The 23,657-nt window shown below is 38.9% G+C and overlaps 2 protein-coding genes and 1 pseudogene across 3 annotated transcripts; 2 read left to right on the forward strand and 1 right to left on the reverse strand.

The window, feature by feature from the left end:
• Positions 1-5,020: 5,020 nt before the first annotated feature.
• Positions 5,021-6,178, forward strand: LOC146464945 (acid-sensing ion channel 1C-like; annotated as a pseudogene).
• A 556-nt stretch (positions 6,179-6,734) lies between these two features.
• Positions 6,735-14,324, forward strand: LOC146464946 (acid-sensing ion channel 4-A-like). The gene is made up of 5 exons (XM_085129046.1): positions 6,735-7,596; positions 9,032-9,091; positions 11,205-11,349; positions 12,548-12,639; positions 13,672-14,324. Exons 1-5 carry the CDS (start codon positions 7,440-7,442, stop codon positions 13,800-13,802), a joined length of 585 nt encoding a protein of 194 aa, XP_084985172.1. The 5' UTR covers positions 6,735-7,439; the 3' UTR covers positions 13,803-14,324.
• Positions 14,325-14,446: 122 nt separating this feature from the next.
• On the reverse strand, positions 14,447-22,753 carry LOC146464947 (acid-sensing ion channel 2-like). Of its 2 annotated transcripts, XM_085129090.1 has the most exons (6): positions 21,374-22,752; positions 19,056-19,203; positions 18,389-18,448; positions 17,894-18,044; positions 16,043-16,134; positions 14,447-15,462 (listed from the first exon to the last, which is right to left on the reverse strand). In XM_085129090.1, the coding sequence occupies exons 1-6, from the start codon at positions 22,217-22,219 to the stop codon at positions 15,314-15,316; spliced, it is 1,446 nt and encodes a 481-aa protein (XP_084985216.1). In that variant the 5' UTR covers positions 22,220-22,752; the 3' UTR covers positions 14,447-15,313. The 2 variants fall into 2 exon arrangements, with proteins under 2 accessions (XP_084985216.1, XP_084985217.1); XM_085129091.1 differs by lacking the exon at positions 18,389-18,448 and having other exon boundaries at positions 21,374-22,753.
• Between the last annotated feature and the right edge of the window lie 904 nt (positions 22,754-23,657).

Consider the following 23,657-nt stretch of genomic DNA (forward strand, 5'->3'; position numbering starts at 1 on the left):
CCTACGTCAGTGTTGGAGTGAAGAAAGTTTCAGCAGCGTATGGCAGATAGCATCAGCAATGGGTCTGAAAATCAAGAAGCGGCTGACCAATTCTCAGTTTGAATTGCGAGGAGCCAGGGCACCCAGACAAACGCCATCGCTTACACTTACTATGCGTCCATCAACAAGGTGCTGTCCGAGCTTGAGCTTAGGTTTAGCGGAGATGACTAGGAAATACTCTGTGCTTTGGGAAATATTTGTCACAGTGAAACGCTTTATAAAGAAAGCTTCTCCCGCGTTGCTAATGTTACAAAACCGACGGCGAAATTCTGGAAGCCGAGCAGAATTTCGTCGTGTGCGTGTCTAAGGCTACTTGACTGTTTTAGAAATGCTGGAGACAATGCACGGGAATGATCTATTTGACACGTTTCCAGAGTCTTTTTAATGTGGTACATATCCTTGCAGTGATACCTGCTTCATCGTGTTCTGTAGAACGATCATTCAGTACGTTGCGCAGATTGAAAACTTACCTTCGCAGCACCTCAGTAACATCGCACTAGCTTAGTAATGTTTAAAGGGTATTTACCAACTCTGTAAGTCAACAATGACATAGATCGTATCATTGATATCTTATTCCGTCGAAATGGCAGAGACAGCTATTTATTTTAACGTGTTTTATGAGCTCATGTGATAGATTCGTATGTAAGAATATTTTCACTTTATATGTAGGCCTATGCATCGTATGACCCTCGTTTCTTTTCGACCGTTTCGTAAAAATTTGGGCAACTTGAGAGAATTTTTTGAGCAAATGGTTAACCCCCCTCCCTGGCAAAACATTTGCCCGTACGCCTATGTGGCATTTTACTGTGTAGCAACACATTTTCATTATATGGAATGGTTTCCGAGTATGCCTGGGTCACTCACTAAATAATAAAAATAATACATCATTCTCATTTATTTGCCAGGTCTAGCATATATTAACGCAACACTTTTTTATTTCTTCACTTGAAAATGACATCACGATGATATCGAAACGTAGCATAATTTTGCTGATTTTTTATTCTTTACTGTTTAAAATATACCACCACATTTATTCCATGGCACATATGCCACGCATCGACATTTGCAGGATGTTTGTCACAACAACCTAGTTTAATGGCCCAGAGCATCGGAATTAGTAATCGGAAGGTCATAGTTTCGACTCCTGTTAGGCAAACTCGGATTTAGTTTTTCCGAGTACGCCAGTGTCACTCATTAAACAATACATCATTTACAAATCCAACAAGCTCGAGTGGAATAATTGTATTATTAAAAAAAAGTCACAAAAACATTGCTAGATCTTGCTGATTTCGCTTTGCAAGAACAACCCGCAGAAGGCAATTTAATGGTCGCTATTTTACGGGCATGGTATAATGGCCCATACACCATGGCCGCTAAGCCAATCAAATCCCTGGAATTGTATTATACCAGTGATTCAGTTTTTAATAATTTTCATTATACTTGATTGCAGAAGCTTGGGATGTTCCTCCTAGATGAATAAAAGAAAGGTAGGAACCGCAAATCATTCGCAGCCCTCTGGCAAAATAAATGTATCTACCTGCCAGCTGATTCAATTTAATTTGTTCCGACTGCACGCTGAGCAACTAACGGAATACAGAGTGTCAGCTACAGCGCACTGTTATGATAAAATGATAAACAAACTTAATGTTTGGACGGCATGCCAAGTACGCTACCCTTGGAGGCCAAGAAAAATTTTAAATTTTTAATAGACTTGATGTTTACAAGTCTTGGACATTATACTGAGATAATAACTATCTCAAGCATTTATCCTTGAATTCACAAAAGTAGCTCTTAAAGTGTTCGGGAGCTCAAGCAAGTGGTTGCCATTAGATGCTTCCACAAGCCATTAGTGAGAACTGCTGTTTGAAAAGGTCCTCTTTCGAAAGGTAGGTGTGTGACTAAAGCAAACGTCTACGACATTTTGAAATGCAACATCATTTATCTAAGAAAAACATGTGCTCTCTGTTATATCCTGTCAATACATCCACTTGGTCGAAACACAAAAAATTACAAAATTAGAATTGAACTATAGCAGCTTTGACTCGGTCCTCGGTACAGTGGTTTCAACTTTTATTTACTTTCATTATCCCAGCACTTACTTAAGGATTAAGTAACCTAAAATTTCTCCAGAAACGGTTTCACTTAAGCGTAGCATTCACTGAAATCTGCCGCTCCCAGGCGGCTCAGTGTAAACTCTAAACGCAAAATATTAGAAAAAAAGTACATGTACTTCAGGAAAGTAGTGTTCCACAGCTAGCTTTCATTGTTGACACATTAGGAATTCACTTACACCAGCTAAAGGTAGGTTAGATTCATATTTGCATCATTAATGGTATGATTTAAAACCATTACGGCAGAGAATTATACTGGGATGAAAAAAGCATGGCGGTGCGTAGCAGTAATCTAGAGCTTTGATATATATATATATGTTATTTACCGGGCGGGAGGTCCGTATGGGAAAAAACTGTGCCCGAGGTCTTGAGTACGGCCCGAGGCCGAAGGCCGAGGGCCGTACTCAAGACCAAGGGCACAGTTTTTTCCCATACGGACCGACCTAGACCGGTAAATAACTTATTTATTTTTTTCTGTTTGTTTGCTTTTTTTTCGCTGGGACGTTTGTAAGAGTGTAAGTTTAAGGCTGGAGGAGGAAAGTGGTAACAAAATCCTATGAAACAAATGTAAATAGAGCATCAATTTAAGTGGCATGTTTATAGGAAGTTTAATTTTATTTTCAATCGCGAGTCATCATTCGACATCATGTAAAAAAAGAAAAAACCATTTAAGAGTCATTGAAATGACAATCATCTGTCAAACGTCAAAAGTGGATGAATGTTGACACGCTGCAAATGATGACACGCATGTCCAAAAGGTCTAAAAATATCGATCGAGTGATAAAAATTATGACTCAAACACGGCGAAGTTTACTTTTCTTAACGGTTCGATACATGTTTAAAACGTCCCTGGACTTGTGAAAACTAACTTTTCAAAAGCAAGTTCAAGTTAATCTGAGTCTGAGTCATCTGAGATGATAATGTGGCGTTTTCGCGGCTTTGACCTAGCTGAGCTTTCACCACTGCTGCAAGGCGCTGTATTGAAAGAAAAATTGAACGTGCAGTCTTCAATTTTACTGATGTTCGAACCAGCAAAAAAAAACCAGTGAAGGGATCCTCGCCTGAAAAAGCTTGCTTGTCTTCTCTCGGCTTGAATGGGTGCTGCAAGGCTTTGACTGCTTGATTAAGCGGTGCATCGTTTGAAGAGATGGGAGATTTCGTTTCGCTGCTCAGTAGCAAGGACATCTTGCGCTGGTGGTCGTCGGAAGCAGTTTTGTAGGAATCTAAGCTTTTTGAATTCTTACGTCCACTCCGCTGAGCTACATAATAAACAGGAATTTCTGCATCCATCAGCCTTGAAATGCAGGTTTTTCCCACAGAGTGGTTGGTTACATTTTCAGGCAGTCCTGCATTCTTCGCAGCCTTTGTCAAAAATTCTCCGATCTTGTTTTTTCCGAGAGGAGCTCGACTGTACCACACCGGATCTGCAGGCTTTCTTTTGTGGTTTATTGTCAGGAAGACAGGAAGAAAGGCGCCTCGGGTCTCTTCATTTCTTCAGGACGATGGCTGGCGAACTCTAGATACAAATGAAGTAGCGCTGAATTCTTATCTGGAGCGATGCAAGTGTACCTGGCTCGTACTCTCCGCCATCTTTTTTACGGACGTCCATGAAAAATCTGCACAGCAGAATGTTGAGCTCGTTAGGAGGAATGTTTTCCAAGGTTCTTGTCTCTCCAACTGAGGAACAGTATCTTCGCCAAATGTTCAGATCGTAAGTTGTCTTTTTTTTAGTAATATCAGGGCGAAGTGAGTGAATAAAATCTTGAATTTTGCTTAATTGCCTGTCTTGTTCAACTTCTTCATATTTTAATGCCGCGTTTCGTTGGGGGTTTCTTCTTCTGGGTAGTAAAATTCACTTTCGCTATGTACACTCTCGTCTTAATCCATTTTCTTCAGAATTTATATTTTCCTTACATATTTTCACGGGAAGTTGTTTACGTGTAACTATGGCCTTTGTTTGTAAACTTTTGCAACTATTTCAATTTGCCGCGAATAGCGCGGATAAAAATCCGGACCGTGGTCCGTATCGTAAAAAGCTGGACCGGTTACGAGCACGCGATTAGCCAATCAGATTCGAGGATTTGAGATTCCGGCCCGCGGAGATGCTTCAGAAAAAAATAAACCGCAATATGCCACCAAAACGGACCTAAATGTGATGTAAATTTACCAAAATTATAACGAGCCAAGTTTGCCCCATAATCCTTAACCGTGACATTTTTTTTTTAATTAACGAAAGGCATTTCTACAACACCGAGTTCTCCTCTATTCCCTATGTTTCTTCTGTCCCTTTCTTGTCTTTCGTTAACAAATCATTTTTAATTATCTTCACTGATAACCGTTAGCGAATATTGCGTCTGAAGCAGCTGCTTTGAACCAACAATGAAGCAAAGCTTAATGTTTTTGTTTGTCGCGGTGTTAATCTTGCCGTACAATAAGCTCATAGCTTTTGAGTCTAAAGGCTGGTTTCCATATGATCGCAGATCGCAATAAGGTCTGCGATCGTCTGCGATCCTGCGATCGTGATCGCAGACGATCGCAGAAGATAGAACCATGTTCTATCTAAAGGCCGGTTTCCATATGATCGCGGATCGCAGATCGCAGATCGCAGATCGCAATAAGGTCTGCGATCATATGGAAACCAGCCTTAAGGATGAAATCTTTCAGTAGCGGCACATACAATATTGAGGCTACACTTTCGTTCCTGTGATTTGCACCGATATACATCTCTCAACATTCACCGGTCAGTAGTATCCTACATCTCGCCTTAATTTTTATTCACATTCCGTATCCAACCTAAAGAAAGCACATCCCACTTCTGCCACCATGTTTTTCTTTTATCCCCCATTCTGCTCATAAAATCACAGTCCCATTCCGCACCCTACCTACTCCTACCTACAGAGAGCAAGAGCATATTTCACTTCTGTTACCATGCGATGTTTTCTCTCCTATCCCACCTTTAAAATACATAGTATCCTCATCTTGCATCACACCAAGTGATATCGTATGTTTTCTCAGTATAGATTCATAATAAAAATATTCCCTTTCAGGGATAGCTGAGTAATAGCGATTCAGTCATGATAGGGCAAGTGAAACCGATTGACACTTCTGGTCATGCCTTGAAGAATAAAGTTGAGTCAAAAGAAACATCCGAGAATTCTAGTAAATGGAAAGTGTTCGCAGCCAATACAACTCTTCATGGACTAAGACACGTCTGCCACAACGGCCATTCCTCATGGAAAAGGGTCATCTGGTTGATGTTTCTTTGTGCTTCAACTGGCTTTTATTTTTACCTGGTACCCATATGCTTGAGAAAATATCTCTCTTTGCAAACAAAAACAGTAATTTCGGAGGAAATCCCTAGGAATGGCCTGAAGTTCCCTGCGGTGACAGTCTGCAATTTAAACAAGTTAATGAGATCTAAGATAAACGTTCGTGATGAGGACGAAAGGTTTGAAATAATGGGTTTAAACATAAGTGGGTGTAGTGAGACTTGTCATGTACGTGGTAATCTCACTTGTGGTCAAGCCTTGATGTGTGCTTTTAGGTGGTTCGGGCCAGCTATGGTAAAAGATTGCAACGAAACAACGCGACAGCGCATACTCAATGGTCTGAACCGCTCATCAGAACGCTTGTTCAATGAAGAGGAATTTCTCATCAAATATGGCCATGATATACGTACTATGTTTGTTTTGTATTGTCGCTTCAGTGAAAAAATTTAATGCTCCGATCGCAACTTTGTTCCAACACTTACTAGTGAAGGGATTTGCTTCACATTCAATTCTGGTTATAATAACACCGCCTTGCTCCATACAATAAATGAAGGCCCTGATTTCGGGCTAAATATTGTACTCGATGTTCAAACTAACAAAAGCACAATGAGCGATTTTTCAGACGGATTTAAAGTAATCGTCCACGACCAAAATACACTCGTCAATCGGGGTACCGGATTTAACATCTTACCTGGTACGCATGCGTCGGTTGCGATTAAGCTCAAGAAGGTCAGTGTTTTCTTCATCCTCTTTATCTAGTCCTTAGCCTAATTTGTACGTTCAGCTTTTTAGGTAATATTTAAAAAACGAGCAGGAGTGTTTTATCAGGTTTAAAACCACGAGGCGCAGCCGAGTGGTTTTAAACCCGATAAAACAAGTGCTGCGAGTTTTTTGAACGGCTTCAAAAACACTCCTGGAAAAGGGTGTGTCAATAGTGTACATAACAATTATGCTTTTGTGAACGTTGGAAATTAGCAAACGAGAAAAACACCGCATACTAATGAGGAGTGTTTTATCAGCTGAAAAAACACCGCATACTAATAAAGAGAAGGTTTATTGATATCAAGTCACCGCACGTGATGTATTATGGACCACTTGATAGGTCAATAGGCTTATAAATTATTAATAAGTTTCTAAGAGAAAACTAGCAAATTCCAGTAATATTAATTAAAACATGGAACAGAGAACCATCTTATACCATTTTATTTATTCAATTTATTTAATTCGGAAAACCTGTTTACGCCATTCTTTAAGTAATGAGCACATATTGCAGGGCTATGTTATAAACCAACATAATTATAAGATCGATGAAGAACGTTCCGTGTCATAGTATATTTGGCCCGACCAACGATTAAAAAATCTATTTGACGAAATAGTTACATGTAATTATTTCCTTTATTTACCTTCTTATAGTCACCATAATAGCTTCTGCATAAATATGCGCCTTACTTAAAGTTTTACCCGTCTAGAGGTGGGATAAATTCTGAAAAAGCCGTAACATCGTAGTTTGTATGTTTCAAATGTAAATGCCAAGTTCACTGCTATAGTTTTGAATGGGCCTTTTGCACTAATTGGTCACATAGTAAAACAATCTGCCATACTGGATGGCAAAAAAGCGTAGTATCTTCTACTGGGACACCGAGACCAAAGGAAAGTCAAGCTTGACAGGTCGGAATTCCTTTGTGTTCGAATCTACTACACTCTTTTGCCACACGGTATGGTGGATTTTGTACCATGTGACCAGTTAGTGCAAAAGGCCCACTGGCCAATTCTCAATGAATACAAACAACTAAATGGACCATTATAAATAACAGCATTTAAAAGCAATAGATGCCAATTGGTTAAACTTGTGCAGAAAAAAATTCTGATTATTTAAGGTGGCACAAGATTTCAAAACAAAGTAAAATAAAACGGAAGCAAAACTGAAAACAATTATTTTCGAATCCTATCGCTGCTCAATGCTTACGTACCCCTCTTAGAATACGTATAATTCTGATAATTCTTTATTTTACTAAATCTTATGGCTGGTTTTGTACGTCTTCCAGCTCCCTACCGAACAAATTGTCGACAGATCGACCTGCCAGGAATTGGTTCTTACACAAAGGAAGCCTGCAATTACCAGTGTTTCTCAAACATGACCATAAAACAATGTGGTTGTCGCCGCACTGGACTTCCAGGTAGAATCGTAATTCTATTCGTTTCAAATAGGAAGCACTAAATGCTTTCAATTCATTACCATAGTAGTTCTGTAAGCGTATCTGAATGCATCTTACCTTTCCACGAATCCATTTTTTTACTTATGTTTTTTCAAAAGGAATGCAATTTCTTACTTGTGATGTGTTGCAGTGTTTTCATGTTAATAACTTGTAACAATACCATGTATTGTTGTGCCAATCTTCAACATCTCCCGCCAATCCCAAGGGGGTTTGTACTTTTAAAAAATTACTTCTGCAACTCGGGCCAAAAAGCCTCCTATATTCCCCTTAAGAGCTCAAATGCACGGGATGTTCCCAGGGGAAGGGGTGGGGCGAATGTTTGGATTGGTTCGCTCCTTTGGATTAAATTCTTGTTGATTTGGTTACTTGGTTAACCAGAGAACGATGTAACAAGTCTACCAGGACTTCTTTTAGTTCTTTGTTATTGTTTTATGTTTGTTTGTTAAATTTAATATGTCTTGCTTTTGCAACTATTTTTCCTTTGAGAATGATGAATTTTTCAGTGAATAATGAATGTACACAGGCATACTCGGAAAAAGGAAATCCGAGCGCTCCTATCAGGAGTCGAACCTAAGACTTTCCGATTACTAGTTCAGATGCTCTACCACTGAGGTACAGGAGACTTGTGGGAGCTGAGGCCATTAAGCTAGGTTCATGGGACAAACATCCTGCATACTGCTAAGATTAGAATGTCAATGTGTGGCATACGCACAATGGAATAAATTAGGCTAGATTTCTGCCGCTTCCTCGGGTCCGGCTCTCCTCCCCGAGAAGAGACGGCTGGACGCGTGAAAGCCGACCTTGTCTGTGACGTCATTTGAAAATTTAGTTTATGCGTTCTCAGATGTCTACTTACTTTTGGACTTCTTCGCTTTTCCGGTCGTCTCCCATGAACACGGTACTCACTCCAACGGACTGAAGAAACTGAACTTGGTCTTCCATGAGCGACACCAGAGGAGAAATCACAATCGCGATGGACTTCGCATTTGGCAAAGGTTTCACGACTTTAAAAAACAATTGGTGCGGACTGAGAAATAAGCGACTTTTCCAAAACTGTCGGCTGAATTGCGAATACATCTTCACCATTGCCCAACTTCTCGACCGCTTCTCGCTGTATAGATCTCAAACTATTAAGCTTAAACGTCTCCAAAATGTTATCACAAGCTGCTTCAAAGGTCGCCATGTTTCAACTCTATCTACTTTATGCAATATTCGTGCATGCAAAAAAATGTGCAGGCGACACCCCGATTGGCTAACACTAACAATAGTGCAGCTCACGCGTCCAGCCGTCTTTTCGTTGGGGGGGAGAGGGGGGGGGGGGGTTGAGCGCGGGCTCATTTTCCCGAACAGTGAGTGGTGATCGAGCCTAGAATAAATGTGATGGAATATTTTTCAGGGTCACCTTCAGTACCACTGTGCTCTTTTCAAGATTCCAGATGTGTGGAGGAGGCTCTAAGTAAGAAATCGTGTAACCAAACAAAACAACAACAAGGAATGAATTTTTCTCACAAAGTTGCTTATGTTTTCAAACTGCCGTGATATTTTACCACATGCAGTTCCAGTAAGCCTACTCTAGTTTGAAACTATTGCCAGAACTTTGTAAAACTTTTAGGTGCTGCAATGTGAGTTCAATGATTGGCAACTCATCATCGTTATCATAATTATCTTCATGGTTAAATATGCAGGCAATGGGCCCTTCTCAACTAACGGTCACATGGTACAAAAAAACACCTTGCTGGATGGCAAGCTACACACTGGGCCATCCAATGCAAAGAAAATTCAAATTTGACTGGATGAGGTTGCTTTGTTCGGATGTCCCAGTGCGTAGCTTGCCATCCAGTAAGGTGTTTTTTTTTTTTTTGCACCATTTAACCGTTAGCTGCAAAGGGCCCATTGGAATTCTGTCTTGCAAATTTCTGTACTTTTTAACCCATCGCCAGACATCGGTGACATTTGAGCCCACGAATGTAATATCCTGCGGTAGCTTTAGCCTTGTATAGAGAAAATGTATGAAGAATGAAATAGTTCATGGAATATTTCTTGAAGAATTAGCAAATGTAAAAATGTGTATGCCAGACGAGATAGACTGATCTATTACAAAACACGTCGTGCACAAAAGAAAGTGGAGACTTTAAATTTAATGGTATCGGTTCCTTTTGAATGTTTTCTGTGAGCATTTTTAACGCGAAAAATTACAACGCGTAGAGGGAGAATTATCGACAAAATCAAAACTCATAGTTTATAATCAACGATTATCGGAAAACCAAATGCGATCGTAAAATTGTATATGTTGGAATTGAAATTACATACGTTAAAATAACTCACCATGTGTCTCACAGCTCTGCACTATTTCGATGTTTCTTTTTTCTTTTGAAAACCCTCGAAAAAATCGACTTCAGTAAACATCCGGCATCCATGCTAAAATTGCGAAATCTGCCACCAGTTTGAACTGCGATATTTCGGCCGTCTATGCTCCAATTTTGCTCCAAAAGACCATTTGAAAGATATTTTTCTCTTGTTGTACTTTAATGCAACATTTTAGACCAGTGGTTTTACCACAAAACAAAAATTTCCGTAGTGTATGCTTCACTTTTGCTTCTCATCAGCGGAATATGAACCCATAGTCATCGTTTTAGCCCAGCGGTTATTATCATTTTTTGCCGGAGTTTTGATATTCGCGAAGGAAATTTTTTCCCTTTTCTTTGTATTTTGCCATGTCGGAAACTTTTACGTCTCGAGAACAGTTGCAAACAAATTTTCAACTAAACTTTTCAGAAAATACGTCGTCCTTGCAGACAGCCATTTTGTTCTTACCAAATAGCCGCTGATAATTCCGCGGGCTCAAATGTCCCCAATTTTTAGCGATGCACGGCAAACGTAACTTGTATTTCAAACTTATTTACCTTTTCGAAGCCTCTTAAAATGTTTTGTTGACAACAAAACACAGTTAATCCCTGCAGGGTACATGCACGAAACTTCATACACTGGACCTCCCATACGCAGATATCGCAGATGAAGAGAAAAAAAAAGGCACAGAAAAGATAAGGGATTACGAAACCATGGGCCACATACAACTGTCTTACCACTGGGCTGTCACACTGTTGTGGAAAAGGCTTATATATTTCGTTGAAGATAGTTTGAAATCTCAAGAGCCCCTAGCGGTAGAGTGCTCAGTCAGGCTCAGTGCTCGGTATCGCAAACTAGGCTCATGGGCAGAATTGTCTTATTTTGCCACTGTTTTAGTTGACTTATATTACGTATACGTACAATTCTAAAGTTCATTCGTTCTCTATCCTATACAAATCGTTAATTATGGCTAGTTTTACTCATGTATTATCGACACTCCTCAAAAACGGGGGGGGGGGGGGAAGCAATCATGCATTCGAGTTTGCAGATCCCAGCTGTAATTTACTAACAATTAGACATCCAATGAAATGCATTTGACATTAATATGTTTTCTTTTAATTGAGTTTATTATAAATTAACCATATTGCTTTGCTGAGAATTGGCGGAATTTTCTCTCGTTTAAGACTTACTTCTTTTCCTTTTTGCTGTATGTAACGTTCCAGGACAAGGCAACATCACATCGTGTTCCTGCACTAACGCATGCCCAGAGCTGGTCTACGAACCTCGCATCTCGTATTCCAAATTTCCGGATGCCTCAGTGATTGAAATTTACTACTATGGAAAAAAGGAGAGTATCGACTCTATGCGGTAATTCATTAACGGTAACTTCAGATAACTATTCCTCTCCCTTTTAGACTTAAATTGGTTAGTTCAGAAATGGCTCAAGAATATTCAAATAACTCCAAGAGGATAAACTTCCCAATTTGAATATAACAATTCTGAATTTAGTTTCCACAAATTAAAGTGTAATCATTGGGTCACTGATCTCTGTCGGTGACTCAACTGGTAGTCACAACATCATAAAGTGCCATCTACCATCACCAATACAACTGAAGTATGATAACTGATTTAAAAGCTGGGGTTGGAGGACCCTTTAATAAAAGTAAAAGGCATAGCGGTTACACATTTTAACAAAAACCCTTAATAGTACAAGACTATTCTTTTGCGGGCATGGCTCCAATTCTCTTGCTACCCAAGGAGCCTTCTTTGTGAGGTGCTGATTCTAAAAAAACAACACACACACTCCTGGCTAGCACTGCTTTAAACTTAAAAGAAGTGTAAGTATAAGAACCTCCCAACAATTTTATACGGGATTTCTGTTCCTAACCCAGTCCTAAAGATGGGTACTCAGGAGTACTGCATCATTTTCACTTCGTTTCTGTTGTTATCTTCCCCCAGCTTTGACCCACCGTGTACTTAAAAGTTCCTGTAGATCAAAAAGTCTGACTCCTCAGTAAAGCACCTCCCTTGAAATAAGCCCCCTCTGTGCTTAGGCCTATGTCATGTGCATTTAGTCTTAAGAGGAAAACATGAAATGTGGAAATCTTTTCTTACGTACCCTTCTTATTGGAATACTTTGGAGAACACAAATAAATGAGCTGCTCGTTTATTTTTGTTCTCCAGAGGCTTTTGTTATCTGATAGGACGATAAAAACAGGCTCCACTACACTTGAAAAACAGTCTACCTAACTCACTCTACCTGTATAAAATCTCCTCAAGTCGCCTAAAATCACCATAAGTAACCCAAAATTGTGTAAAGTCGCCCAAGATGATTGCCTTAAGGCGCTTAAAATCGCTTCAATCTCAGAGCGGGTTTTGCTTAATTGGTCTCAAGTCGCCCACAGTTGTGGCGACTTTAGGTCCTAGAGTATTACTTAAATTAAGAATCCGCCATTCCTTTACAAGTAAAACAACAGTCCTTATGGAATAATATGCCGTTTGTAATCACATGGAAGCCAACCTTATGCTTAATCATTCACTTTTTCATGTCATCATTATCTTCTAGAGATAACTATGTTTACCTTCAAATGGTTTTTGAGCACCTAACTTACGAGAAGCGCGAGGATATACCAAGCTACGGAGCTGAAAGCCCCTTTGGTAAGTGCATTAAAATGACAGTGAACAAAATTAAAGCAATGATCCCTCTCACTCTTGGTTCTACCTGATGTCAAAAAAAAACATATGACCACTTCCCGAACTCACTTTCTCAAAGGATGCAATTAAGTAACCAAAAATTAAGTTATTAACCCTATCTATACCTTTTTTGTCTTCCGGGGTGGGAAAATTCCCCCCCCCCCCCTCCCCCTTCCATAACTTCACAAGTATAAAACCCATGACAGTGAGACTAGGAGGATAGATAGTACGCCCAACGCGAATTGATGACGTCATATGACGTGATAATTAGGCCATGATTGCCAAATTACGACCATCTATTTTGTTCTATTTTACAACCATGGCCGTGGACTTGAACTCAGGTCTATCCGGCGTGAAACCATTCAGGCTGAGTGTCAGAGCAAGACTTCACCTAAGTTGTATTTTGAGTCCTATGCTCAATCAAGTCGGAGACCAATACGCCCTTAAAGGGAATGTTACTGAAGATATTGTTGATGTCAGGTTAATAACAATTGTAAGCAGTTAATCATGCAATGAATACGAGCTCTCCACTTCTGCAAGAACTGCACTGAAGTGTAAAGCTTTTTCACGTGACTTCAGCTTTTAAAATCCTGCGATTTACCTTTGCAGCCCAAAACTGGCATCCACAAGTTATATTTATCGAAACCACCGTCTTACTGCCTTTCGCCTGTATTTAGGGCTGTCAATCTTTTTTTTTTCCGAAGCGATTATTTATCATTGTATTTTTAACCTTTTACTCATCTCATTATAAATGTATCCATTATTGCAGTACTAATTATTTTCCTATGGAAGTCGAGTGTCAAGTGGAACGGAAGTACTGTTCTCTTCTCCTGCCACTATCTTGTTTCATTGGAACTTTTTTAAAATATTTGTATGAATTATGTTGCGAATTCATTGAACGTAAATCAATCAGTCACTGGAGGACGTCATTTCGCACAAGAATAAAAACAAGCTTGATGATCTCTTTCTCTCTCTTTCTTTTATAATGCATTTTAGGTGAGATTGGAGGCCACATGGGATTGTTTCTTGGCTGTAACCTTTTAATCATCTGTGAGTTCTTCGACTTTATCTGGGAGGCACTCATGTCCCGGATAAAAAAGCACCTCACAGAAGTTAACGTCAGTTAAACTCTTGAACTTTGACCCAAGCTCTCAACAAGACATGGTGTCTAGGTAATTCAATAACTTGAAGTGGAATTCCCTCTTACACTACAGTCTAATCTGCAGATTTCCTAAAGTGCAAGTAGTTTATAGACATTCTTATTTTGGAGGAATATTCAAGAAGGAGGAGAGTACAGGTTACAGGTGAACAAATCGTGTGAAAGATTAACATCAGAGAGATCAAACTGAACCTACACTTATGAACATATTTAAGGACGGAGTGACCAGTTGTATGCATACTATACTCAAAGACAGGAAAAGCAAGGATGTTTCATCTGAGTTATGACCGCTGCGACTCACAAGCGCAAAAACTAAGAGAGTCAGGTTGTGTGCTGCTCTCTTCCCTTGCACTGTTCTAAGGACACAATGCCAAGATTCCATGATACATAACAGAAATACAGAGGGGCGATGTATCACGTTTTGGTGGAGCATTAATATAACGGGCAATCATTGAGAGATTCAGTGTCTATGATTAGCAGTATTGCCTTAACACCCTGATCATGCGCACTAATTGTGGCCACTTTGCACTGATAATGGTGGCTTTAATGATTAGAGAGAGAAGAACAAACTCTTTGTATCTGTTGTTTATTCTGTTGTTATCGTATGCTTGTAGCTATGTAGTGAAAAAAATTAGTAAATTAAGTATTAACAAGCGAACAGGACCACAAGAAAGAACCGCTCTGTAATTTTAATTTGAATGACCATAGTTTAGATTGTTTGAAACACGTAACTCATTTAAAGTTTGACACTAGGATTGAAATAACTCAGTAAAGATTATTATTCACCACCTTCGTTTTGAGAAATTTTAAAATAAATTATTTCACGAACGCGCGGTGGATATCAAATGATATAAACCCAACCAGGGACATTTGCGCTCAGTTAGCTTTAATCATCTCATATCCAAAACGTACTAGTGGAATAATGGTTTTGTTATAGCAAGCAAGAAATATTATTAAATCTTGTTTATTTTATTTTGCAATAAAGAGGAGAAAACTTTTATGTCCCACTATTTCTCGGGCATGATATAATGGCTGATATTTCATGGCCGCTAAGCCAATCAAAACTCTGGAATTGCGTTAATCAATGATCACGTTTTTTGATAAATACCATTAGGTCAAGCATATTATTTTCTTGTCCAACGTAAACATTACTATTTGATAGCACTTCTATTTTACTGCCTATTTCTATCAATTTATCAAATGCTTAGCGCAACTTAGCTTGTGCCTGTATTCTTCATTTTGCATACAGAATAAAAAAAGGGTAAGTACAGAGCTGACCTTACGTTTAGATTGCTGTGTTTTAGCAAAACTAGTTAGTATATTTTTAGCCTGTCTATTTTGTTGTATATACTGAGCCTGTTCCGATTAAAAGGCTCAGAAATGAGGCTGTTCGAAAAAATATTATCAGCCTTACCTTAGTTACTTTTTAAAATACACCAATTTCAATGTTTGAGGTTATTATTAAACACAATTCATGCTTCAAACTTCTCCAGGACTACGCTCTTCCTGCGATTTGCTTTTAACCCTGTTGGCTCGGGATTCTATAAAGTTCCACAGCAAATCCATAAATTCAAACAGTGTTAGTAAACTGCAGCCGAGGAAAAGGCCCATGTTGCCGCCAATGTCACCTGCAACAAAAGAATCTGTGATAAACGTTTTTGTATAGAAATGCACCTAACTCTAAATTCCTGCACTTCATGTCAGAATAGTTCTTTGTCGTCTGTGTCGTTTACATATAACTTTTTGTTTGAGAGCAGTGTTTAGGTGGGTTTTGAGGCCAGAGGACACTTTGAGACTGACAAAACACGGAATAACCAACTGTTAGTGTTAGTCCAATGCAATATTTAAACACTTAGTGGAATAAAACTTAATTTCTATTTATTCCCTGCCATTTGTGAAAAAATCTTTAGTCCCAATAAGATTCAAACGAGGAATCACTTCCTTAACTGCATTGCTGTCCTGATCCTGTCTCAAACATTATTTGGGATCGGTATTGGCGTGTTAATTTGCCTTCATAAACGCTTGCAAATAAGAACGACAAACCATAATGAAGCTTTTCTAAAGTAAACGCAAGATTTTAATACATTTAAATACAACCACCAACGTCTATCAAAAGACTGGGCTAAGAAACAATTTCAAGTTATTGTCAGTTAAAAAATTGCAAATGAGAAATACACTGTAATTTGACGCCATAATGAAGCTACTAACCTAACAAACTGCTCAGTTTGTAACTTGGTGTTTCTGTCTGAAGTAAGTACCCTTGGTGCTGAAAGCCAACTTGAAGGAAAACTAAGTTTCTCCTGAAAGTGGAGTCGACACAAGATCACTTTAGTGCTCGCTTACTACATTACACTAATTTTATTACCTGTATTACACCCGTAAATCCAGGTCATCAACGGGCAACGCCGGAATAACTGGTCATTGTTACACCAGGTTAAAGCAGTCTTACATATAAGAAAACGATTGTACCAGTTTTCATCGTAAGGTGGGGCACCAATGTACTTATTAACCTGCAAAGTCTGTTGCTTCATAGACGACTGAGACTCAACTCAACTTTTGAGTGGTGATGTGCACACAATTACCTGAAGTACTAAAACTTATGGTTCTGGTTGATTGACTGAAAATCCTTGTTTCTGTTATTTTTCATGTAAATTATCAAACACGAGAAGGTGTGTTTCATCAGATATCCAAACACTGAGAAGCAGGTTGTAAAAACGAGGCGCAGCCGAGTTTTTTTAAACGACTTCGAACTGTTTGGATATCTGATGAAACACACTTTCGAGTGTTTGATATGGCTTCTCAAATGATCAATAATTCTTGGAGAAATACAAGGCTAAAGTTGGCAAAATTTTATGGTAATTAGGATCACATATCCAAACCACGGTCACGGTAGTGATTTTCTTTGTTTTCTCTTGATGAATTATTAATGAGTTTGAGAAGGGTTATCAGCACTCGGTACAAGTTTGGACACTATTCTGTTCTGTTTATTTTACAAAACTGTTCAGAGTTACTGATAGAACGGTTTGCAAGGGTTATTGGAATCAAAAGAGAAAATTCAAGTTGGAGGTAACCATGCACTGTTCAGAGATAAAAAAAAAAAAAGCAACAATAATTCTAAATAGCCTTAAAATACATAACAATGTATAGCATTTCCGCAAAATTGAAGCTTAATTATTTCTCAAAAATGCCGGGCTGCCCAATTTTGTTCTCGGGTTGCAATAGCCCTTGCTAAGATCTGCTTTGCCCTCATAAACCACAAAAAAATGCCCTGGCATTAGGCACCGTTATTAGAGAAGACCAGGAAATATCGAACAACCCGAGTTACCAGGAACACCCCAAGATGCACATAACATTAACGTACCCGCACTAACGCAGGAAGGTATCGTCATCAAAATACTTCAGATCATTCATTTAACAACAGCGACAACAATTTATTTACAAATTCTGATATAAGTTGCTTGTCCCGCAAATAGCCACAAAGCTACTCGAGGCGGGACAAGACGAGCACGAGAACACAACGGAAAATAAAAATTACGATAAAGTACAAAACATGCTGGAAAAACGGAAAAGAAAAATAAAAAAAAAAGAAAAAACTTAACGTTACATAAAAACGCAGATTTAGATAAGGCTATGCAACAAAATTAAAGTAAATTAAATGTAATTTTATTATCATTAATATTGTAATAGAAAAGAGATGAAAAGGGAAAAGGAAAAATCACATTATACTATTAAAAGAGAAGGACATGGGTGATCCACTTCAATATTTGCAGAAGAGCAGGCAATATCCAGTCCAGTGCCACATAAAGGAATTACGGTTACAAGAAGAAAGTGAAGTGTTTCGAGAAGACCCTCAAAACAGGCATAAATACTCAGACATCTTTCACAACTCGTTATATTTCTGTTCTCACGTCGTAACACAACAGCATGCGCATGCTCTTTGAAAACCTCAGGGGCATGCGCTACAAAAGATATAGAAAAGATTGACAACAAGCTAGGATTGTTGCAGGAGACGATCACTGTTCACCCAAAGTAATTTCACTGTAAAGCAAGAATGCTTACCTCTGATATTCCATGCTTTTGTTGTAACCAAACGCGTGCTTCAGGATCTTCCCTACGCCGTCATCCGGGAATTCAGAATAAGAAACCTGGGTTGTGTATTCGATCTCTTCGCATGGTACTCCACAGTCACACATAAAGGGATTGTACGACCCTGGATTAGAAAACGACGAGACGTACCACTGTCATATCTCTCAAAGTGATTTTTTACATGCTTCAAAATGTTAGGAAGGCCAGTGAATGCCCTAGAAGAACTCATATTAAGGTTTTCTTGGGGTTATCCTGTTGTGGTAGGGAGCATTACTTGTTTAATTTTCTAAAGACTCTAACCTCTCTCCTTGTATCAGTTATCTGTGGAAAGCGTATGTGGTGGTCATACTAACAGGTCGGACAGCGGGTTTGGAGTTAGATGGGAAATCCTGTGGGTCTCCGTCCCTTGCCCATTTTATGCTTCTAGGTTTCCACGGATAGTAATGAAAAATTTTACAACGTACATACCTAAAGTCTGCTCAAGGCAGAACTGGTGTTGGAATGTGCATACAGGTAAATTCGAGGATACTACAGAACAGAGACAAAACAATTACCATTACCAAAAATTTTAATTTCGTCCGTGATTCTAGTCAGTCAGGCCTACGGTCGTGCAGTGCAATTCTACTTACTTCTTCTACTTACCTTTTTGAGGCTGAAATGAATTAGGTCATAAAGTGAGGAATTCACAAAGAGCTACTGAGCTATTAAAAGTTCTTTTGCATGATACTATTTGTTATGAGGACAACCACGCATTCAACTTGAAGTATTATTCATGTGGTGCTCTTTATTATACTGTACAATATGATTCTTGCTTCAGTGCGTGGATGAAAATCTATTGTCTCTAGAACATTGTTATAGAGAATAGTCCTTGCCCGTGTTGCTCTTTCTTTTGGGTACATTTGCAACTTGAACTTTGAATTGATTGAATGATTGGTTGCTTGCTTGCTTGCTTGCTTGCTTGCTTGCTCGCTTGATTGATTGATTGGTTGATTGATTGATTGATTGATTGATTGATTGATTGATTGATTGATTGATTGATTGATTGATTGATTGATTGATTGATTGATTGATTGATTGATTAACTAACATTGAAAAGGTAGAAATTCGATGACGATCACCACCATAGATTACTTACCTGGCACTCCAATCAATCTACATCCGCAGACTTCTGCGGTGTGGTTTGCCTGGCACTGTGAAAAGCAACCGTCTCTGGTGTAACGTGCTATCTGAGCAAGTACGCGCTGAGTACACTCAGACTTGTACGGAGAGGGAAGACGTTTGTACTGGAAGAAGAAAAATATGATTTCTAACCTTTTTCAATGTCGCCACACTTGACTGTGTTGTAATGGATTCACAGCCATAATTATATATAATTATCTATTTCACATGCACAGTGGTTACAATCACTGGTTAATTTGAAACCAGTTGTCTCTAAGGAGGGGGTAATAAAGGTGGTAGGCTTCCGATGGTCTAATTAAAGCACGAATATTGATAGAGCGATAAGATGTTTAAACATCTCATCGAGGTATCAGTATTCCTCTGTAATCGTTTTATGCTTCGTGCTTGCGCCCACTGGTGGGGTTTGCTATATGGATATTGATGATGAATAAACTGCTTTTGGAATCTTAAACGGCAACGAAATAGAAACAGAAACGATCTAATGAGTAGTATTAAGCATTGCATAGCGTAACATTCCATAATCAGAAAGAAAACTGGTAGCAGTCCAGTCCTTGACTTTGACGTTACCATGGCAACCAATTTTCCACAGGCCATTTTTCAGAAAATGGAAATCCAATTTTTAAATGACGAAAAGTTCCTTTTTTTCGTTTTTAGCTCATATTAGTGTTCTCTTAATGGTTTTAGTTACTTCGTTTTTGGCGCTTTCCTGAAATTTTGGGGAAATCCAGAAATCGAAGATGGCAGATCCAAGATGGCCGCCATTTGGCAATCATGACACAATCATTGACTATTTGTAACGGCTTGAGTTTTGCCAACCAATCAGAGAGCATCGTAAAGCAAAACCAAACCAAATGCAAATTATTTTCCATGCGGTACTAAAACTGCCCCATAAACAAGTCAGAATGCGTATTAAACCAACCGAAAAGAAACTAAAGTAGCTGTGAGTACAGTGTTATTCGGAGCTAATAAGTCGGTGCCCTAATCGCATTTGATAAATTTGCTATGGAAAATATCGCAACGGAAATTGACGCCGCTATGAACTTAAAAGCCTGTTGAAAGAACGATTGGGTGACAAATTTCATTTCCGGGCTGCCGTTTAAGGTCAGCTTGCACAATCCGATTAACAAGGGCAAGTGAGTAATACTTTTAAAAAAAATGAAATAAACAAAATCACAAATTGCTAAAGATTTTAGGCAAAAAGCTTGTTTCAAACTCTTCCCCTTGGCCCACAGTCAGGTGGAGTCGACAAGAGTTGATTCACACCACTGTAGGAGACGAAGCTAGCGTTTCACGGCTGGTTCCCGGCCCTAAAGCTTCACCTCTTGCAGTTTGTATACTGAAAACTCGAGCTGATTTAGGTCCCTCAGGTCGGTGTTAGTACACGAAGAATTATACATCAAATGAGGGCAGTATTTGAAAGCCGATTTTAAGTATTCGGATAAAAGTCAACGTATCAGTAGTGAAAAGGGCATACACTACAAACTCTTTCGAGAGTAATTTCAAGTAAGGAGTAAGTACGACTTGACGGAAACGTGTCACAAAATTTAGGGTCCAACGCCCCGCGGGAAAAAACACCCCATTCTTCCTCCTTCATTTTACGTTACTTGTCACTTTTGTGTGGAATTTGGTATTTCACAACATAATACTTAAGGATAAGTTATTTGAAGGAGAAAGAGGGAAACTGAACGGTCAAGTGGTTCCGGTAAACTTTGAATGATGCTTGGATCGCTTACAAAATTTTGAAAGGTACTCTATTCTGTCTAGTTTTTGTGCACACAGAATTTTCGCAAGAGCTCGCACATTTGGATTCTTCTTGAAAGGTTGCTCCAATGCTCGAATTTTCGAAATCTTGTCTTAGTATAGAAATACATCTTGAAAATAAAATTCTAGTTTTTTAGCCCGTTGTAATCAAGAACATTTGTTCTTCTTCTGCTCAAATTAGCAAAAACTGAAAGCAACTAGCAAATAGAAAAATTGCTTGCTGCCAGCGCATAATTTAGGGCAACATGCGTGCTACTCGTCGGTAGCTACATGTGTTTCAAATTAAATTGCTTACGTTGCTTGTTGCTTGCGGGTCAAATATGATCAGTTCTCGTTCTCGCAACAAAAAACGCATTGCTCTTCTCCTCCTGCCCCTCCTTCCCCCCCCCCCCCCCCCCTCCCCCACCACATCACTAAAACTAGCTTCCCTTCGACTCATTCGCTCCAATTCGCTTCTGTCCCTTACCTCATTAACAAAGGGAACAATATTCCTTTTAAGGAATAACTACTTGCCTTTGTAGCAGCTATGCGCACCAATGTATGCGATCCCGGGAAGACATTAAATCCCTCGTCTATGCTGACAAACGTTCCTTGGTCGTGCACTATCACTCTCAATCCGCGCGAGAATTCGCTAACAGTATTTTCATTCGCTTGAACATCCATCATTATGCTAAGACCTCCAATGGTTCCAGCTCTGCTAGTGCTACGAGCTTGGGTTCCAATTTTACCCGAATTAAAGGTAAAACAACGACCATTTTCGGTAAGCAACGGGTGAAAATCATCTGGAGTGCATTCATCCATGCTCCTGAAGCGACAGTAATGGAAAAACATGTCCCTGAAATCGTGGCCGTAAGCCTCGTGAAATTCTTCAGGGTTGAAAATTGGTTCCTTCGTCGTGTTCAAAGCATTGATAATCTGCTGCCTCGTGGTCGCATTACAGTTATCTGCAATTTCTGGCCCAAATGACTCAATAGCGCAGAGCAAACCTTGGCCACAACTGATGCCATTGTTGATCGATTTAACCACCTCGCACGCAGAAAGATTCAGCCCCAATGTTTCAAAGTCGTCATCGTTTTCAAACATATTTATCTTCGATTTGACGAATCGGTTTAAATTACAAATTGTAACAGCGGGAAATGTTAATTCTCCGTCTTCAGGAATAACCTCCGTGAAATCAGTAGACACAGGTTTCGAGAAGTATTTCTCTACGCTTTGCTGCACAAAAAATATGTAAGTCGCCGTTGCTGCTAATAGCAGTAGTAGCCATATTACTCGACAAAATCTTGAAGGACTTTCAAATATGTGTCGAAATCCATGAACAGTTGTATAACCTATAAATGCTTTCCATATCCCAGCCATGTTGATAATATCCTGTAGTAAGCTTCTCTTTTTCGGATTTCTTTTTTGCCTTTTTTTTTTTTTTTTGTCTTTTTTTTCCACAGTGAAACTTTTAACGCGAAACTTCTATTGCATTTAAGTCATAGTTACAATCCCTCAGCTGGGCAAGAGCGAAACGCACGATAAAAGGCTAGTGTTTGGTTTATGCGGCCAAACATTTTAGACAGCAACTTTTTGTATTTCAATAAAAGGTTGATATTCTTGTGCGCGTTTCCAATTTAAGTAAAGAAAAGCACATAGCAGGAATCATGAATAATTAAAAATGGATTAAAACTTCAAACAATTCAAGCGATTGTCTTTCCCTGTTGTTGGTAAAACTAATATTTTCTTCGTTTCTTTCCCTTTGTGTAATTGGTTAAAACAGTTTGTTCACGTCGTGCAAAAGAAAATGTCTTGCTACGTGTCCAAGATTTCTTTAATGCAGATTCCTTGCTGTGAAAATTTATTCCTGAAGCGATGGATTACTAACTTGTAATGATCAAAATAACCGGTAATCAATTGGCAATATTTGCACGATTCGTCTAATAAAACCAACAAAATTTAATTTAAAAATTCGACTTAGTATTGTTGAACGTTCCCCACAATTAATTGTGTTTACGGTTCATGTACTGGATCTGAAGTAGCGTTGTAATATTAAAGTAATGCAAATAACATAACATATTTGGGGAGGGAGGGGGCAGAATACTGCTTCTTAGGCTGCAAAGATATGTGCCGTCCGATTCGTCGTACACCTGAAACAGGGTGTGGATTTGAACTGTTTTAGATTGAAGTAGCGTATGCTTCAAATAGGACGTAAATTTTTACTCTTCAGGACTGAAAAAGGGACGATGATATGGTTTACGTCTGAAACAGATTATTAAAAAGGTACGTTTTTGTTTGAAAAAAAAATTTAAATCGTTCAAGCTGTCCTCCGCACCTCCCCTCTTCAAAACAAATCCCGAGGATTCTCCCCCCGGAAACATATCCAGCCGTGGATGTTTATAAAAAGCAAGCAAAAACAGGTAGTATCGTTGCTCAATATTTTATACATTTCCCACTGAGAAAGAATATTTTACAGACAAATACTCATTTAGCTGTGTTTTTCCACTGCAGTAATAATTATTATTGCCGCATTAATTATAAAGCGGATTTCCAGTTTTCAGATGGTTTGAAAGGAAATTAATTTCTCACGGAAAATAAGTTCTGACATATAAATTGACAGATAACAAAAAACATTGGACTGTCAGTTTCAAGGAAAAAAACAAATACATCAATTTTAATGCTGTGGCAGGAGATTTGAGTTAGCTTCTCCTTTGCAAAAAATGAAAATGTTTTGAAAATGTTTTTGCTCTGCGAATATAAAGCGAAACACCTCAAAAGCTATTAGGAATGCAAAATAATCATGAAAAGCCACAACCTT

This window comes from Pavona decussata, unplaced genomic scaffold (assembly GCF_977016875.1).
Source record: "Pavona decussata unplaced genomic scaffold, jaPavDecu1.1 SCAFFOLD_158, whole genome shotgun sequence".
NCBI classification, from domain to species: domain Eukaryota; kingdom Metazoa; phylum Cnidaria; class Anthozoa; order Scleractinia; family Agariciidae; genus Pavona; species Pavona decussata.